General features: G+C 40.7%; 1 protein-coding gene across 1 annotated transcript in view; it reads right to left on the bottom strand.

The window, feature by feature from the left end:
* Window positions 1-758: 758 nt before the first annotated feature.
* GINM1 (glycoprotein integral membrane 1) overlaps window positions 759-20,702 on the bottom strand; it is a 24,586-nt gene continuing 4,642 nt past the window's right edge. Inside the window, exons 2-8 of the mRNA XM_009281396.1 lie at window positions 11,409-11,468; window positions 11,135-11,231; window positions 8,100-8,251; window positions 5,968-6,124; window positions 5,072-5,202; window positions 3,477-3,640; window positions 759-1,648 (exon numbers count right to left, since the gene is read on the bottom strand). Coding sequence (XP_009279671.1) covers window positions 1,540-1,648; window positions 3,477-3,640; window positions 5,072-5,202; window positions 5,968-6,124; window positions 8,100-8,251; window positions 11,135-11,231; window positions 11,409-11,444 — 846 coding nt within the window. The 5' untranslated portion in view covers window positions 11,445-11,468 and the 3' untranslated portion in view covers window positions 759-1,539. The remainder of the gene's footprint in view (window positions 1,649-3,476; window positions 3,641-5,071; window positions 5,203-5,967; window positions 6,125-8,099; window positions 8,252-11,134; window positions 11,232-11,408; window positions 11,469-20,702) is intronic.

The raw sequence follows: 20,702 nt of genomic DNA, 5'->3' as shown, positions 1-20,702 counted from the left end.
AGAAACGGGGGGGGGGGGGCCGGGGGCCCCCCCCCCCCGCCACTCATTTCGGATCAGCAGAGCAGCTGCCCTGCTCGAGTGTTTCATGGCTCCACACCTGCCTGAAGCACCCGGCCAGTTGTGACACGTCCCCTGCTTCTATCACCCTTCCTTGGCTGGGTATCTGGCAAATGTTTGGGATCCTACGCTCTAATGACACTGAGCTTGAGGAAGTAAATGCCAAGTACAAACCAACAAGGCGCTAGAACAAAAAAATTAAATTAAAAAACAGAAAAAGGAAGCTTGAGCAGCATCCCTGTTATCTTCTGCTGACGTATACCACGCTGCGCTGCTGGCTTCTGTTTTGGTTTTTTTCAAGGCAGTTCAGTGTTAGAAATGTTTCTTCTCCCACCACAGTGCTGTCAGTTTATTGGGACAACTCTTGAGTTGTTCCTGTCACAGACCAGCTGTAAGGACACATATCCAAGTAACTCAGAGATCTCCTTAAACTTAGGATAATCTTTCCTTAAGGGGGGTGTGTGTGGTTGGAAATCCTAGCTTTCCTCCCTCACTGCAACACTTAAGCTGAACGTGGATAATTCCGATCACTCAAACGGTAACCGTGCTCAGTCTAATGCCAGGTAGTTAAGCTTCCCCTTTTTTTTTTCCCTTGTCATTCTTCTGACAATTTTCGTAAGTAGTACCCTGCATCAAACACGCTTGGCAAACTGCTGTTTTATGTAACTAAATATAGATGCGCACATGAACACAGTCTAATAAACAATTTACATGTTTATTTGAAAAATGTTAACAGTACAAATCAGCATGGGCAGGCTGGGCCTACTTAGCAATAGTAAGCCAGTACTTTTGTAGAATTTTCTTTTGAGACTTCACATAGTACTGCCGTCAGATACAAAAAGCACATCATGTACAAGTGCTAACAATTTTTATGAGTGGAAGGGGCCATAAAAGTGTAAAGTGCTTGAAACAGAAATCTGCCTTTTTAGTTTTTGTTTTGCATATATAAAATGTCAAATTACTCGAGTAACACAAACGTTTGGTAGTGATATTTTCCTTGCAAGGCACGCTCAAGCCTGAGAGACCTGAGACCAGGTCGGGCAGCTTTGTTTAGGCTCGCAGGCACAGCTAATGTTTGTGGCGCTCCTTTGTCCTTTTCTGAAGCATGCTATCTGGAGGCTTCAGGACACCCCGAATTTCATCGTCTCGCTATTCAGGGTAGCTGACCTGGTTTCTCCATGGGCGTGAAGGCAGCCAGCATCCTGTCTGAGGTGTGGAAAAGTGACTTCACAGAAGTTGAAACCAACGGTAGCCCTCAGGGTGGAAAGCTGTTTTATTTTGACGCTTCTGAAAAGGCTGCATGTTTACAGAGAGGCACAGGGAAGTCAGCTTTGGGTCTCAGCCTGAGTGTCCCTTTACCAATTAATCAACTGACTTAGTTTTCTTAGTAAGAAACAAACAAGGTATTAAGATCAAGTGCCAAATTTCAGGTCAACTAAAAATCTGTTTTTAAAAAGCAGTAACTCCAAAGTAAACACAGTGTTAAGTACACGCTTTCTCATCTAAATTATTTTTCCCATCTGGAAGGTCTGAAGGCAAGCCGATGGTAATCGCGGGTACAAAGCCAACTTGATCCAAGAGAAGGATGCCTCTGAAAGGAAGATGATTACCTGGCATTAGAAAATAACATACAAAACAATCTTGTGCTCTAAAAGTTAGATTTATTCTCAACCTCCCCAGACTTAGTTTAAATCAATGCATCAAGTAAGTAGTATTACCCTCATAATAGCTCTTTTACGAAGCCAGAATGAAAACCTGATGGAAAACTGCTCCCAAAACGTACCAGCTGTGGTTTCAGAGGGGTCGCTTCACCCAGTTTCTACATCTGAAATATCAGCAGCGTGGGCTCTTTATGTTCAATTTCCCAGTAGCCTAAAACTGCCTGCTGTCAGGAGCTGCTTTGTCAGGCTCTTGCACCTCATTCTCTAAGACTAGCTAAAGCCTCTAGTTTTATCAGGGCACTGCAGAATGGCATTAAGGACTTGGGATGAGGTCTGACGCACGTCCACAACTGTCTCATTCACCAAATGAGACCACCCGCTCATTCTTGTTAGAATTAAACCTTTACCGCTTTTTACAGGACCACTTTATACAGGTAGCAAGAAAATGACTGTGGGGTTTTTGGGTTTTGTGGTTTTTTTTTTTTGTAAAGAGGGGGAGGCCCATCCTTCCAGTGTTACAATTTCTTGAAATGCTCTGACAAGCCATGCACAAGGCCCGCGTTCTCCAGTTGGAAATTACTGCAGGCTGGTTCCTCTGCTCTGTACTGACCTCTGCCACCGACAGGCCATCAGGGGCTTTGCTGAACAGTTTATGGGGATTAGAATTTTTTTCCTCGTTCTTCTTAGTTCAAAGTTTCACACGTGGCAGTGTTAAGCTACTTATTGCTGTGGGGGGTACAAAGTGTCTCACTTTTCCTGCTCTAACAAGTTAGTTACAAGAAGTACTCCAAACTGACAGCATGCTTTGTGAAGTGTCGGGGGAAGCATGGTCTCTTTTGTCACTGCAGTTTCCAACCTTCCTGATCTTCCAACCCTCCATTTTTCTAGCTCTGTCAGAAGGACTAAGGCCGCTTGTATCCCTGGGCGGATACATAAATTAACCGTGCTCAGGCCCATTCAGAAGCACAGCTGGTCAGTTGCATTTGAAGACATCAGCTGTTCTTGTTGTGGGTTGTGAAGCGTGCTACGCTGTCAGTCACTTCTCCTGAAAGAATGTATGGTTCCAAGGTCTTCCAGAACTGACTTGGGTTGCTTTAAAATGTACATGCTTGCCCATTCCAGCACTAAATCTATCCTGGTTTCTTAGCTGCAGTTACTAATTCATCTTTCCACCCCTTGTTTTGAGAGCTTGCTTCTCTGAAAAATATTAGTGTGGCTGGCAACACACCGACGGAGTGAATAAAGTCATCTGCAGTCAACCAACTTTATTTATGAGCTTTTGCCACCGATGCTAGCACCAATTACTATGGCTTGTAAGCTGCCTACATAGGCAGCTCCTCCTTGGAGAATTCCCGTACAAATTTGCAAAGCCAAATTTGGGGCCTTTCACAATTACTGCAATAACTCCAACACAGTAGGAGTATGAAAAGATTTAGAGCTGTTGGAATTGTTTAGCTCTAGCTTCTACCCTCCTCTCTCGGAGCTATGTTAATGGTGTCTCCCAGCGTAGTCCTTAGAAGACTTGATGAAAATTTGGCAGTATGACAGCCAAGCTAAAGACATTTCCAATGAAAGATTTTCCCATGTTCCTCTGAAATGCCTATGTGTCAAAAGGTCACTTGGAATGGAAAGTTACTGGCAGCCTTTTCACTGAATTGTTGCCATCGTCTTCCTACAGAACAGGGCTGCTTCTTGAAAGACTTTTTAGTTAATATTTTGCCTTCATCACAGAAAAAAAAGATAGCAAAAATTACTTACTTGTTTTCACAAGAAGGGAAAATCACCTTTAAGACTTTGAGAATAAGAGCTGCTCCAACAACTCCAACTACAATGACTTCCATCAAACTAAAGAAGATGGGTAAAGATCGAAACCAGAATCTGCACAACCCTTTTCTCAAGTCTTCCACCCACTGGCACATCACCTACAACCAAAGAAGTAAAAATGAAAAGATGGGTTGCAAAACATAGCAAGTGCAGTTTTTGTAGCTACTGGTGAATCGCATTACATGGTGACAGTTTTACTTAAATGTATGTGTGCTTAAACATACGTAAAAGCAGGATGGAATTGACTGGCGACTCAGACCTCTTTCTTCTACAAAGTTTGGAAGGTTTAGTTCTCTGCTCATCCTAGCAGAGTTCCCTGAAAAGAAAGGCCACTTTGGAAAATAAAGGACGCTTGAACAGAGCAGGTGAAGGGTGAGCTATTTGGCCTAGGCGTAGAGAAGCCGTGACACCATGGCAGTGTACAGCAGGGAAAGGGTTACTGACAGCCCAGGAGAGGGGTAGCACCTCCTCTAGCCTATCCATAACTTTCAGCTTACTATTTTGGCCCTCCTGTCTCAGCAGTAGGTTATAAAGCGTTTCTTTCAGCCACAGAGGCAGCCGTCAGGCCCATCCTTACCTAATCTGGAACTGAAACTTCTCAAGCTGTTACGGTGTTTCTTACAGTGGGTGGGACCAACGGCCCATCTCCCAGAGGGGTAAGCACTCAAGCAGAGTCAGAAAAAACGGATGTATTTTAAAGCTAAATGATATTTGAAATTGTTATAAATGCTTAGCTTGGTATAATGTAAATATCACAACTCACTGTCATGAGGTGTCTGTGAGGTCAGAAGGTTGCAGGATTTAGAAACCCATTTGATTCCTACTGGAGTAGAAAAAAACCAACAATTTCTCACTGCTAAGGGGTAATTCAGGAAGTTTGTTGTTTTTTTATGTTTCCTAGAGTATGTCTGTAAAAGTCTGTTCTTCTTAGTGGTTGGCTGTGGGGATTTCTTAGACTTCTGTGGAAGTCAGTTACCGTCAGATACCTCACACAATAGAAAATCCTGGTCTTTAAGAAATACAAAGCAGCAAAACAGTACTCAGAAGTCAATACTAGGTTAAGTAGGAATGGCAATTCTGTCTTCCGGAAATTGGTTATTACACACTACGTTGCTTTTTTTCAAATTAAAAATAAAGGACCACAGACAAAAGCCTAGGAACGTTATATACCTTCTTACCATCTTTAAATGGATGTTGTGTTTGGTCTTTACATGAGGAAAACCCGCTCTCTGAATCCTAACAATGCTGGGTTTGTTTGGTTTGTTCTGTAAAAATCCACAAAGGAGGAAAACATAGTATTTGTATGTGTTTCTGTAGACAATACTAAAAATGGGGAAGGAAGTTTATTCCCTCAAACTGTAATACTGAGTAACATTCAGCTCTATCTGCAGTATGTTACTACAACTTTTCCTCCTAGAAATGTCACCAAGCTGTATGCATTTCACCTCTGGGGAAATCTCGTCTCCCCTTTTTAGAGCAGTCTTTAAAGGTATATACTAATAATTCCAACAACCAACCAACCAAACTACCTTGTAAGAAGATGGAGGTTCTATCCTAAGAGGGGTCTCTGGTAACTTGCCAGGTAATGTCTCTTCATCTACTGTAGTTTCTACTTGCCGGATGAGGTACTGACTGGTAGTTTGCAGTGGATCTTGAGTATCTGAAGAAGAAAAGCTAGATTTAGTGCGGGGGCTTGCTTTTTATTTGACTCACTATTCAGGAAAACAAAGACATGCTGCATTTCTATAGTTATGGTACAGTTCTCACACATTTACAGCAAGGACACGGAAGGCTGACTTTTTTTTTACTTCAGTAGTGAACTTGATAAGAAGCAGAAGCAGTGTTACAGTGCAGCCTTTAGCTGTGCCCTTAGCTGTAAATTTCGGCTGTCGCCAGATTAAAAGGTGATGCACTAGATCAAAATATTCATTTCCTATGAAATCCTTAAGAGTTTTTGATTAAACAAAACAAGTAAGATTAAGGCATCAAATAACTTCTCTTGCTTTTAAGTTATTCAAGTTTAATAACATAAAACTATTCTCTGGTTTGGAAGTGACCCAGACAGGTATTTCCTCTCCAGTTTTCTCTTTCAATCTCAGAAAAAAGGGGGAGCTTTAGAGAAACTTCCATCATAGCACTGTGAGAAAAAGTCACTCCTGAGGGACGTCTGGGTTGCAGATTGACAAGTACCAAGTGCTTCAAAGGAGAACAGATTTGAAAACAAACAAAATACCTAGAATGTAGAAGAACTGAATTTCGGCATTTAAAAAAACCCCAAAAACAAACGACATAAACCAAAACACTTCCCTGTTAACAAAGAAACTGTTTCACTATGTAAAACACAGGAATAATGATGTCCTTTCACCCTTGTAAAGCAATACATCAACTATGGATAAAAATAATATGTAACAGCTAAGAGAGATACCTTTTCCTGAGAGGTTGGGAAGTGTAAATAACATGTCGTTGTCCCTTGGGATGGAATACAGCATGCTCTCTTTCAAAGGGACAGTGTACTTGGAATGTCTCAGTACCCTCAGGTCCTTTACTAAAATATCTATTTCTGTTACTTCTTCCTGCTGAACCTACAAGAGATGCAAACATGTTGATATTACTGAGTTTAAAGTAAGAGTGAAGTAGGCTGGCAGAGAAAACCAATACATCACAGAAAACTCCAAGCCATTAAGATTTAGACATAGGGATGTTAAAACATGAATTAGTATTCTTTGTTTTTACTTACCACACTTCTATAGACTATACCACATTAGAAAATATGCTGAACAGACTGGGCCTCTCTCTCTCTCTCTGCAAAAGCATGTGGTAGTCACTCCATGGGCTTTTAACCAAGTCTTACATAGCTCATTACGATCCTCTTTCAGGGAGGCATTTTAGGGCATGGAAAACTCAAGTACCTAGTGAAAGAGCACTTGCAAACATTGAAAGTGTTGCCGAGGCAAGACTGACACTTCTGCTTTTGCAGTAATGTTGCTTTTTTTCAACAACCAAAAGAATAGTTTTCTTCCTCCTCTTCCAGTGATGCACTGGACCCATTTCACTTAACAATCACTGCAAGCATCGCTTATATAGAACACATTCAGCATGACTCCTACTAACACCAATAACAGCATCGTGAGGCCAAGAACTGACAGAAATCCAGAGTGTTTGTGACCATAATTATAACTGCTACATAGAAATATAACTAACAAAAGAGGAATGCAGCATGTGATACAGTTTCACTCATGCTTTCAGAGCCATAGACCAACCAACGGTCTGCTTTTGCTTTGAACATGCACAGAACAATGTCATGAAACAGATGATCGTTACTGTCAGCTGATAACTAATGAGAAAGATTGAAAGCTTTTGACCTAAAGGAACAATTAAGGAAACAGCATTAGCTTTCTGGTTGTTCTTACCAGGTCCCTATGAAAATCTGAAATGCATTGTGATGTCTAGTTTGAAATCTGAAATACAACGCTATTGTGTAACAACTGAACCAAACCAGGATATATATTAGCCTCCTAACAGTGGGATAAACACCTCAGTAGAAAAGCTTCAAACCTCCCAATGGGATTTTTCATTAACAGAGTGAAATTTTGACACGATGCAGATCCCTGTAAAAAATACTACATGCTGAGCATGCAATTAATTAAGGATCAATGCTATTATCATCATTCTCCTTTATAAAAAAAGAGCAGCAGAACATAAGCCAGCGTCAAAAGAGCCTGGCCACATGCAAGATGCAGACATGTACTGAAACAAAAATTTGACACTTTTGCTGGCTTCAGCAGCTGTATCTTCTCTCCAGAACCTCTCTGGTTGGAAAAATAACTATACCTTACAGGTGATTTTGAGAACTCAGTTCTGCACATTTCAACCTCAGCTAGAATTGTAACCCCTCACATTCGCTGGTATTTGTGCAAATACAGTTAGAATTTGGGTTTTTTTTTTCCTGTTCATCTCAAAATCCATGTTCATTATCAAGATTTTTATTCAAATGAGTTCATTATCTTACATGCAAAATATTCTAAGGCTAAGCTCTCAGGTGTTGTGGGTTTTCACAACAAGCCCACCTGCCATAAGAGTTTGCTGCTGCAAGCTGTTCCCCATGCTACATGCTTGAAACGCTTTGTTAGCTTGGAATAAACAATGAGGAAAACCTCAGGACTCGGAACGAGCCCATGCCCCTTTTATTTATTTTGTACATTATTTTGTAAATGAAATATTGCTTGTGAATCTGACTTTGCTTGCATAAATGCATGTGTTGAAAGAGCATGTGACAGAGTTAATGATACTCTAACAAGCTTAAGGGAAAGTCATCCAACACTTCATGCTTCTATTTGTATTTTAATAATTAAAACTTGAAGTCTCCTTATGAAACACCCCTGCTACTATACAGGCAACTTAGATTGGTATTATCTCCCTCAGTACTGTGCTAGCTAGCATTAGATTATATACTTGGTGCTCTAACCACCAGCCAGACACATGTAAACCTTTTAATCCTTGGTAACTAGTTGCTTCTCCTAAATTAAAAACAAGCAGAATGTTGGGGGGTTTTTTTACCTGTTTTCCATCAATTTCTGTCACTTCTTCCTGAATGACAATCAGCTGCAAATCAGAACTGGATGCCAAAGGCCACTCATGAACCATGATGCGAACACTGACGGTTCCCAGGCGCTGCTGGTCTGGTAAGTTATCCAAGTTTCCATTCTCCACTGTTAAAACACAATGTCACAGTTTTCAAAGAGAAACCACCCCAACCAGAAAGCAGTATACAACCGCAGGGCAAACAGTTGCAACGCTGACATAGATGCCTTTGCACACGTAGCATCTGAATGGAAAAGTCATTACAACTACAGAGGACCACTAGCATCAAACCAGAGATGCCTGAACAGTTGTACGTAAGTCTGTACTATGCTGACGTCCTTAACACTTCCAGTAACTGCTGTTATAAGCAGTAGTAATCTGGGCAACAGGTAAAACAGATGCCATGATTTTTTACCAGTGTATCACCAGCTCAACCTTGGAGCAGGTCTCACGATATAACACAGCAGACAACAGCAGTGCTGTGTGATCCGCAGACTGAGGGAGCTCACAAACAATGTTGCATCCCCGCCTTTGAGGTTTGCATTTAAGCACTCGAAGCAGCGCGCTTTGGCTTCACTATTGCTGCATTCTTATTTCAGTTGTCCAAAGGAGTTCGTAAGAGTAATGCTGCAGCCCAGCCAGCCACCTGTGTAAACATCTTGATCCGCACAAAGTTCCCCTTCCTCTCAATACAGAAACAAATATGCTCTTTTCCACACACACTGCATACACTACTCAAGATGTCAGTTCCCTCATACATGTTTTCTCTCCCTCCCCCCCCCCGTTTTCATATGTGACCGTGACGCCTCAGACTCTCTTCCTACCCAAAAGCTTTCAGCTATTTCAACAACCCAATATTCCTCCACAAGTACACAGAGAACTGCCTTTTTACCCTAGGTGTTTTTGCACAGAGCTAGTATCCTTTTCCCAGCTACCATGCCTCTACTACAGGTGAGGGCACACTGGAACTGACGTGCTGCAGAAGTGCAAGAGTGGAGGTGACACATCTCTCCAGCATGCAGAGAGCAAGGCACATGAACTGAGACTGAACTGGCCCCTGTTTCTAAGCCGCGAGTGCTGTGAGTCACTTGCAGTGCTGAGCCTAAGAGGCAAGTGGAAGAATGTCGGACTAGCGTCTTTCAGTTACACAGTAACAACTCGGCATGTTCGTGACTTTTATGCAATTACCCCTTTCCTCATAAAGCTATTTTGCTTATTTTAAATATAGAAAAATACTTTTTGGCATCATTTAGCAATATCTTCCATTGCGAAAATAAGTGGCAGAAGGAGAGACAAAGGTTTGAGAGAAAGAGAAGGGTTCCCTATAGGTGTGAGCCAGAGCACTAACCCCGTTGCTGAATGTCTTCTGACTTACAGCAGCAAGCATACATTAAAGGACCAAAGCCTGAAAGATGCCAAGTAGCTGAAGCTCCCTGTGGTCCCAACCTTTCATGTGTCAGGCTGCTCAATCCCCACTGCATTCAGCAGGAGCGAAAGACACTTGCGCTTCCAAAACTGACGTTTGTGGGAACTTCAAGTGGGGATATAGGTGCCAGGCATGATCTGACAACAGTGTCAAGACAATACCATTCAGGAGACTTGGTCTCCTCTCTAATGCTCAAGAGCATGAGTATTTGGCTCGTTTGGCTTTTACATACATTCAGGAGTATTTTTCCCCTCTGTTAACAGGTAAGAAGTATCTCGATATTCCTTTAGCATTTTCCAAACACTATCTGAATCTGTCATCAAGGATTTAGTAACTAAATAGTATAAGCATTACTTTACAGATAACAGAGAGAGGTACTGTGCTGAGGACTCAGACCCAAACACGGAGATAGAGAGTTCCAGGTTCCTAGCTCCCAGGCCATATCAGTATTTTTCTCACTGTTTCAGATTCACATTCGTAATTGTAGTCACTGCAAGCTATACAACTATGGTTTGGGAAATTAATAGGAACTACGGTAGAGTGCTCAGTATCTCTCAGAATTAGTCAATAAAATAATTTCTGTTTTTCTGGAGTCAAATATCTTGCAGGTAAATGGCATTTTGCCATGTTTTTCTACCCTAGGATAGAAAAAGTAGAAGCAATAGGAACATAACTGTCCCAGAAAGAGAAGTGAATTACTGCTCTCCCTCTCTAGAAAAGAAACAGTGTCAAATTAATAATTGATCATGCTTGGGAAGGAAGGGTTCAAGAAACAAGGTCATGGCTCAGAGAAGCAATTTAGAAAAAGCATTAGTACTTTCTAAGTAAATGTCTGATTGTAAGAAGAGGATGACCTCAGAAACCAAGCTAGAGACTGACTGCACCTGATCCACCAGGAGATGATTCTGAATACAACAGAAGCTTAAATCAAATGAGCATAATGGCCCTTGTTTAATTAATTATACAGTATGCTTTGTGTATCTCAGAAAAATCACAGTACTTTCTGGTCATTCACAAAAGGTGTAGCATTGCATCACTGGAAAAAATAGCAGTTTCAAGATAAGTCAAAGGAATTAACCACTGCAGGACACTAGCAAAACCGCAGTATTTGTGCTATAATATCCCATCCAGCAGAAACTTGCTTGTCCAATAGACACAGAAATGAGATAATTAAAAGATCTTCTAACAATAATTCATACTTTTGTTATTGAATCTCTTTTTGGATATATGCCAACCAACCTAGGGACACAGCCATTAGCAGGGTGGAGTTGCATCCTTCTGTTTACGTTGTCTAGCTTGTAGTGCAAAACATTCTTTTGAAAAGATAGGCAGAGTCTGGATTTCAGATTAGACCATTTACATATAAGCATGTGAATGTGACTTGTGAACAAGGCAGTAAGATTTTTTTCCCACCCCTTTTTGCAGGAAAATTATCCTACCTTGGGAAATGATTTGCTTCTACAATGCTCAGGTTTGCAGAGTAGGAGAACATGTAGTCATTGTAACCTTTCGCTATTAGATAACAGGGAAGCCAAATACCCCAGGGTGGGGTGGGGAAACACACACAAAAAAAGAGAATACTCACATATTACTGTTCGACATGTTATGTGGGCAACCCCGCTTTTCATAGGAAAATCATTTAGATATACCTGTCCATTAACATAGGTGATATTAAAAACAACCTGAAAGAAAGACAGACAGAATGAGTGTATGGTTCCTGGCCCTATGCTACCGTTCTGTTCTCAGAGGAACACACTTCATATTGACTGACATCAGACAAAGCAATGTATTTGCATCCACATGCAGACTTTGTTTCACTGCATATTAATTCACTGAATAAATAGAAAAATGGGACAAACCTGTCCTTTGTGAAATTCTCCATTGGTTTTCAACATCGTAACATTGACTCTGATGGTTTCCTGGAAAACAACAGTGCGAAGAGATGTAAGTTTCTGAGGAAACACATAAGCCGCTGCAGGCCACAGGCAGCTTTCACACACTGTCCTGACAGAATGACTACGTACAATCCCCAGAGTACATTTCCAGGCTTTCTATCCAGCAGACGGAAGAAAGAGGAAAACGCTTACTTGTTTCATGTAAGGGTTGGGGTTTTTTTTCCCTCTCTTTTTAATAGAGAGGATTGATGAGAAAGAATGACAGCTGCATCCCCTTATGTATAAAGGGCTTTTTAAAATCAAGATAAAATAATAATAATAATAATCAAGCTAAATTCTCAGCAGAACTTGTTTCACATGGATATAATGGAAAAGAAGTCTCTCATATTAGCTGAAAAATAAGACAATACAAGGTGCAAATCAGATTCTCTGTAAATGTTTTTTAACTTAGTCTTCAAGGTGAAGTATAATTTAATACACATTAGCCTATACAAAATAACACTGTTTTTTCAGTGTCAGCAGTAATGCTGTTTCTTTTCTTTGGTTATCATTCCCAAATTACACCACATGGGACACCTCCAAACGCACAGCTAATGGGGATTTGCTTCCTTCTTTCAAACCCTAATTGCTGTAATTTATTGACTCGTTCTGTCCTCTGATTTCACCCTTGTAATTTCAGGGGCTCTTTTGCAGATGGGACCTTCAATCTCCCAGGCCTGCCCCTGACAAAACCTACTTACAACAGCCAAACCTCTCTTGGATATAGCCAAAAGTAATGATTGCCACACTGCTTTCCTGAGTCACCTCTTCAAAAATAATATTAAGCTCCTCATTTGTCTTTTGGGAGCCTTAAATTATTCTAATCACGTTTCATTTTCCTCTGGAAAACCTCTCCATACCTACAGCATCTTCTTTAGCTCTGTGTTTGAGTCATGGTTTCACAACTAACAGCTAAAAAGTGAGTCATGTCTCAATAGAAAGTTGAACTTGTCCAGAATTTAAAATAAATTAAAAAAACTCAATACATAAAAAGGCTTTTTGTTTGGTATTTTTATAAAACACTAAATTTTCAGGCAGGAAATACTATAAATGTACAGTACCTAGCACAATATAGTCACAATTCATGAACAGAGAGCTTCTGAATTGTGACTATAATGTAAAAAGCTCCTTAAAACAACGGGTGTTTATCAGTATACGCAGGTAGCCAGGATTACCAAAAACTGAAAAACAACATCCAAATCTGATTCAGCAGAAATCTGGCATCATGAGAAGCATGGTTTAAAATCTAACACAGATAACCTTTTGGTTGGAAATTACTTGTCATTGATGCTTCAGATGCATTTGTCAAATCAGTAGGAAAACTCTCTGGCCACTGAGACCAAAGAGAAATCTCTCTCTCAATGCCCTTTCTAGGAAACAGGTGTTTATACTGACTTTTCTTCAAAACTTAAATCCTAGCTATTCAAAGTAAATGAAAATTACCAACTTACTTAGAGAACTGGAAGTCTGTTACTGAAAATATAAACCAGATCAATAATATAATCACAGGATGTAATCTTTTCTGTCATCCTGTAACTTCCTCAAACCACTTATTTTCTTCTCAAGATCTAAGAATTCTGTATATTAAAAAAGACTTTTCTTCAAAACTTAAATCCTAGCTATTCAAAGTAAATGAAAATTACCAACTTACTTAGAGAACTGGAAGTCTGTTACTGAAAATATAAACCAGATCAATAATATAATCACAGGATGTAATCTTTTCTGTCATCCTGTAACTTCCTCAAACCACTTATTTTCTTCTCAAGATCTAAGAATTCTGTATATTAAAAAAAAAAAAACCCGACGGACTTCTAGCTCTTTATCTATCATTCAGAGCTGTACTTCCCTTACACCCACAAACTGCTTACCAGATTACCAAAACCTTGTGTCATGACTTCTCAGGTTTTTCTGTTTTCTGGGGATTCAAAGGGCCCAAAAGATGGATTTTCCAGGCAGTCTTAATATTCCTTCAGTTTTTAAGCCTTAAATGAAATTTCAGTTCTTTTCCACAGAAAGTATTTTGCAATCTTTTTTCAACATCTACAAAGTGACTCACTGAGATTACAAGAAAAAGGAAACGACTGATAGCCTGTAACTGCTGTAAAAAAAACGGAAAATTCCCCCCTAGATTTTTGTTTTAAATCAAATGCTTTATTTAAAAACGAAGGGCATGGGGCAAGATAGATGTGCTCAACAATTGAGCGTTAAATGTACAAAGTGAGCTATGTATGCGATGATTAATTTTCTTCACAACAGCTGTCAATTCTGTTGACGTAGTATCCACAAGCACAGTCGTGAATTCCAGTACATACTTAAAACTTCCACTTGAAGAGCGTATTACATGTTTAAGAAATTAAAATATTTCAGTGGATCACTTCAGTGCTGTCAAAGTTACAAAAAATAGATCATAGCGTGCAGACAAGTAAGACAGCTTAACAGCTTGCTGCCTCTGCCACTAAAAGAGACAGTGTAGATACCTCCTTGCCCGCACATCATCCTTCCCTTTGATTTATGCCAAGCGAGTGAGCCAATTTAGCTCACTACATTGTCAGGAAAACTTTCCCTTTTTTTGACGGAATGTTTTTCTGTCAGTTCGACAAGCAAGGAAGAGCCAGACAAGCACAAGAGACGCAAGCACACAGCTGGGAGGAAGGAGCTGGGCTACTTGCTCTGACGGCCACAGGCTGTTGGATTGGCTCTGCTGCACAGTCTGCCTGTCCTCGCAGCATCTCCCTCTGACCAGAAGCAAGGTGATGGCGCATCCTCTGAACAGCACAGGTTCATAAAGTTGCTCGATAACTTAGAGCAATGATTAATATTCCGCTACAGTGGCTACACCATGACCCTTGCAGTTTTGTGTTCACAATCAATGGAGAGCTGGTATTCTTGCCAGTCCCGTGACCGGTCTGCTCACATCCAGATCCAACAAATTCTTCTACTGATGACTTCCCACGTTCTATACATCCATTCTCCTGATTTGTCGTATGTTTCTGTTTTGCCTCTTCACTAAGCAGTCTCAGAGACTTGGTGCCAGTCTTGCTAAGAAACATTTCAAATAGATCTCAAAGTTTTGGCATTAACAAATAATGTTTTCAATTATTCTTGCTCCAAATGTTCCCCAACTGATACAGAAACATCTCAAGGACCAAAGGAAGACCAACTTTTCCAGAGTCAGGACCAACTATATTGATGTCATTCCTGACAGATGTTAATTTAACTTATTCTTAAAGCTCTCCAGTGACATCCAAAAATTTCATGCTCTCTTCAACTACTATTTAGAGCTCAGCTAGCTTTAACATTAAAAGTTGTCCTAATGTCTAACCTGAAGCTTCCTTGCTGCAATTTATGAACAGGTTGTTCATTACTCTTCACAATATCTTCCCATGGAAAATAATAGTCCTCCAGTTCACTCTTCCTGAATTTATGCTAATGTTCCCAGCTCACGTAATCTTTCCTTGGAGGTGAGTTCCTCACTGCTGTCTTCCCATGGCTTCCCACCGGTCTCTCCTGCAGTGCTGCACCCAAAACTCAATGGGTCCTGCTGTGGCCAATCTTCCTGACCCTACACACCTCATACCAAAATCTACATGAGAGCAAGACCCACCAGATGCGTGCCAAACACAATGAAAAGCCAGGCAGGAGGACTGAGGGAAAGAGGAAGGGATTATTGCAAGCAGCTCCCAGGAGAGCAGAGCACCATCCCAGCTGGCTCACTTCCACCCCCAGCAGGGAATGGGTGATGAACAGCATTCCCCCTGTTAACACAACCCCGGTTGGTACCCCCTTGATATCTGCTCATGAATAAGTGCTCAAGAGCCATACGTTGTTAATGCTTGTAAACTGGGAGGGAAACAGGCTGGGCAGGCCAACAGCTCTTGTACCATGCTTTCATGATGAAGTACCTGGCCTGACAAGCCATACTTGCTAGAAAGTGCTCCACTGATAACTCAAATACCCATCTTTCCAATCCTAGGGGTGAAGACTCACAGATTATGAAACATCCTTTAATTTCAACAGAGAAAATACTTTTTTATGTTACCATAACAAAACTCACTACTTAAGGGAAAAAAAACCAACAGTGTCTTATAGATATGTCTTATGGCTATACACTTCAGTACTAAGAAAAGTAAATAACCCCACATCACTTATTTTGTGTATCAAAAGCATAGTAAGCCAATCCTGTAGTAACAAAATCACTGAGAGCAGGACATGGGTCCTCTGCAGTAATCCATAATATTGCACTGTCAAGTTCTGGAGAAGCCTGAACTGTGAGTATAAAACTTGTTTGTATAACTTATAATACACTTTTCAGTATTAATAATATAATGAAAGTTCACACAAATTTCAGACAGTCCTGTAATTTAAAAGGTCCTGAATTCACTGGAATATTTGAGAAAGCTGCACTTTGACAGAGTCAGAATCAAAGGACAGCCCCAAGAAGCAATTCAGGTCCCTAGGAAACAGGTTGTGCTTCCAGCTTACCACTGACACCCGTTCCATCATTCACAGCACCTTATCCCCTCCTGTGCTGCTGAATGCCTTCACACAAAACTCTACACTAAAAATGGCCCCATCATTCTTAACGCTGTTATAGGATGCAGATGTCTCTCCTGAGTTTTCCTACAATTTCTCATCACTGTTTTAGTGCTCTGGCAGTGATATTTACAGTGGTAATGGCCACAGTACCTGTAAAGAGGACAGCACTTCTACCACAAATGTATGTCATTCTCTTCCAGGACAGCTAGGCAAGAGCAGTAACAGTGTGGCGACACACATTACAGTGAACTAGTGAATTTTTGTGAACTTGGACCAATAGAGATAGGCAAGTAGTGATCATTTTCTCATCTTTTCTCTTTCACCATGTGCTGCAACAGAACCCAGGAGTGTGAAGTGGGGCAGTATAATCACAGTAGTAGCAGAAGAGCAAGATGGCAGCAAAGAATATAAAGCATCTGGCATAAGTTAAAAGGGAATATTCATTAATTCTTAAAGACTCCCCATACCAATACCACACAAATCTACAGAGAACATTTCACCTAATCTTAGCCTGTTATGAAAAATGCTGCACAAGGCAAAGCTGTCGGGTCTAATCACGCAAGAACTTCAAACAGATCTCATTACAGAATCACAGAAAAACTTCTTCCACGGGCAGTGGGTACCTGATGGGGTGCACCATTCAGTTTCTCCCAGTACAGGGTAGCTGTTAAGTCCTACACAACTGCATTAGTCACATAAACCCCATCTAGATTCAGCTGCTAGCAGCCAGCCCACTCAAAGCACAGCTGCTCTCTATTGAGGCTGTCCGGGCAAGGCTCTTTCTGCACTAGAAGGCCTGTGGGAAGTAGAGCGGGCAGCACTAGTAACAGATGGCATAGTGCCTTGCAAGATGGCCAGCTGTACGGAGACTTGGAAGACAGACAGTCCCCTCGCAGCAACTACACAGGCACTATCAAGATATCCTGTTTGCGACAGGAAAATATAAAGTCCAATGAAGCTTGCCAAACAGATAAGACAAAATTAATAACTTGTTTCCAAATTTGAAAAGAGATTATGGGAAAAAGGTGTTCGAACAGACAAACAAAACTACCACCCAAACTCATACCATTTGAGCACTGGCACTCAGATGGACAACTGGCTCCAAATAGTGTAACTGTATATTTGCAATCCAGGGCTCTGTGACCTATGCTTCTCATAATTCTTTCATCAGACTCAAAACAGAGCTATGTTGTAGGATGAGTCTTAACTGCAGTCAGGCATAACTGAGTTAAGAAATAATCATGGTACAAGTTTGACATGACAAGTTTGACTTGACAAGTTTGCAGGACGATGATTAGTCCCTCACATTTTACAAAATTTTAGTACAAATTCTTCTTCAATAAGGTTTGGCATTATTAAACTGCATGACAATATTTAGGGTAAGATAATGAAATCCAGTATTTGCCTAAGTAACTAAAGCTGAACTATCTTTGTTAAAATAAAAAATCTAACATGATGCTTTTCCTTTACTTTTCTGAACAAGCACACTTACATTCCTTCCTTGTTTTAGCGATGATTCTTAGTATAATATTGCTTAGCCTTTCCTTTGCCCTACATATGGGCATATAATTCTACATATAATTGCTACACTTAATCACCTTTGCTTTCTCCCTATTAAATCACCTTATACTATGAATATTTCATCAGGAGTTTTAAAGGTGAATACTTAATCTCACATCACTGGGACATGGTTGCATCATACTGCCTTAATTTAATCAAATATACATGGAAAGATGATGTCAGATCTTTTAAGCATAAAGTTCAGAACATGTGCCAGGCTGTTAATAGAGAAACTGGCATAAAGCAACAAAAGAAACATTTCAGCACATCACTATTGACAAGTTTCTTCTTTGATTAAAATACATGACACCCACTGCATACATACTCAAATGGTTGATGTAGTGAAGATTACTTTCTTCTGTTGTGAAACAATCCATCCACACAGAGGTTTCTCACAGCCAACAAATAATCTGAAAACAATGTTTATCAGGCAACTAAACTAAAAGTCTGGTAGGCAAGTAAGCCATTTAGAAAGAACACTGCTAAACCTAAATTATCAAGAGGCAAACACAGTAAGCAAACAACACAGCATTAGCATTCAGCCCACTGTGCTTTTAGCCAGTTCCTATCAGCACATTAAAAAGATACTCTAAACCACAAAACCTAATTCTTGACCTTGCACCAGAAACCCATGTTACTTTAATGAGAAGATTGGTTGTCTTGTTGCATCATTCCTTTCATTCCTTGCCTTTTTTTTTTTTTTTAAACTTTGTCTAATATCATATCAATCTCTAATCCAGTTTTGCTCATCCAAATTTCAGGAGGAGAAAGAAAAAATCAAAACATACATGCTAGTTTAAAAAAAAAAAAAAAAAAAAAAAGTCCAGTTTTCAAAACAGCTTATTTAAGAAATGGCAAGTATTGCACAACAATGGAGGCGTTCACATTCCGGAGCTGAACAAAAGCATTTCAGCCGTACAAAATGTTATTCCAATGTTTCAAGGTTTTTCCCCAGTCCTTCCATTATGGCTTCTGTAACATCACGGCCATCAACTTGGAGGTAAACTTTAATACCGCATACAAGAATTACAAAATGTGAAGCTATCAGTAGTATGCTGCCAGTGGGCTCACAGAATTGTAGAGGGCACAGTCATGGTATCCAGTAAAAGAAAAGCTGAACGTGCTGATGCTGCCTGCTCCCAACCAGTCTGCACTCCCAAGCCACTCTGAGGAAAGACCATGATTATTCTGACCCCACTGCCCACTGTCGTTAAGCTCGTGGCTTCTGAAGCCAACCTGACAGCATGGCATTCCCGCTCTGCCTATTCCCACTGCCTAGGCATTTCTGTTCCTATCAGGCCACCAGGTCATGCTCAAAAACCAGCAATTCTTCTACTCAAAACTTTCTCAAGATGTATTATTCCTTCTACATCAAAAATGATCCTGTATGTACAAAAAGAAATAGTGCAGGAGGAAATACAAGTTTTTATTTTTTTGAGATTTAAAAAGAAAATATACTAAAGTAAAAACGTCTATGTTCCCTTTTTGACTCTTAAAAGAGCTTTTCTGCATATACTTATGCCACCACACCAGTATAAAGCTAAACAAGTGCAGACACTTCCAACTAGCAAAAACTGAGCTGACAGACCACCTAAGCAGTACGGCACAAATGGACAAACTCAACCCCACAGCACAGCTATGCCCATAAGGCATTACACCCCAGTTACTAAGTCAAGCCACATTAGCACTCTAAAACGTAACTATTCTATTTCTGACCCCAAGCTGGTTTCCACGGGACCTGCTCCGGCACCCTGTGCCATGCTCACTCACGCTTTCAGATCCAAAGATAGCATGCACAGATGTGCCTCCACATCTTGTACAATTGCCAGCTGTGACAAACAACTCTAATGCTATTAAGTTGAAGTTCTGGTGTGAAAGTGGGTTAGTTTCTAGGGAGAAGGTCTATATTCTTTTGTCACTTCATGTGTCTTCTGGCAAATTCAAGCTAGCGCTCCCTTTCTGAGGCATAAGCAAAGTACCTGAGGACTGAGCTCTCTCTGCTCTCTTTAGAGCACCTGACTTCAAGCACAGATGCACTTTTACAGGTGTCTGAAGATCTAGATCCCCATTTTGAAATCAGAGCTAAGCAGATCTCTCTTCAAATGTTCATACAGAGTAGCAGAAACCAGGAAGTAAGCCCAGGAATCTTGCTTTGCAGCACAGGATGTGCCAGTGCACGGCCTCTTGTCAGGCTTTCTTGGAAAGGTCTTACTTAAACGAAAAAAAAAAAACAACCCAAAACCAAAAACAAACTGTGGAGGAAAAAAGACATAATAAATGTACTCCCATGACAGCAACTTCACATTGGATAAACAGCAAACCCAACACAGCTCTTCCCTCTTTGCAATCTCATGCTTTAGAGATCACGATTATAAAAATTAGAGGATGTATTCAGTCATGATTCAAGTACAGACAGAAGTACTCAGTTCTCTTCTGTAATTCTAGAGGTCAAAGCTCACCAGTGCCATGGCACATCTTTTTATTCCCACTGAGAAGATCTCCTAAGTAGTACCCAAAAAATTCCTTCCATTCTTTAAAAAGCCACCAAATTTAATTTAAAACTAATCTTACCAAAGTACAGCATAGGTACGGGAATGGAAAAGCAGACAGTGCAATGCCCCATAATATACCAATACATCGAAAACCTTTTCTTGGTTCAATTCAAGAGCACAGAAATCACTAGGAGCAAACGTGGACCTAATGCACTGTGTACTTCTATAGCACTGAACCATCAAGATGGGGGTGGACAAGCATAAAAATACAATATAAATACATCTCCCCCCTCAACCTGTCAGATATTTATTTTAGCATATCAAATCCTATATAAATGAACATTAAAGGGAAGGGGGCAACGTTACACGCACGGTAACTGAGTTTGTGGCAGATGCATAATTTTGCCCTTTTGTACCACTTTTGTACATTTTAGACCGAAACGTACTTGAGCAGCAGGTCAAGCACTGTAAGTAGGGGTAACAGACCTCAGGCTGCCAAGCGCTACAGCCGGAAAAAAAAAAACTCATACCCGGCACACCGCCCTTCGGTGCCACCGGCTTCGCCCGCTTTCTCCAGCCGCGCCAGCAGCTCCCGCCGGCGATGCCCCCCCGCCAGCCCGACCCGCCCCCC

Source organism: Aptenodytes forsteri, unplaced genomic scaffold (genome assembly GCF_000699145.1).
Source record: "Aptenodytes forsteri isolate BGI_AS27 unplaced genomic scaffold, ASM69914v1 Scaffold82, whole genome shotgun sequence".
NCBI classification, from domain to species: Eukaryota; Metazoa; Chordata; class Aves; order Sphenisciformes; family Spheniscidae; genus Aptenodytes; species Aptenodytes forsteri.
This window is presented reverse-complemented; position numbering and strand designations above follow the sequence as displayed.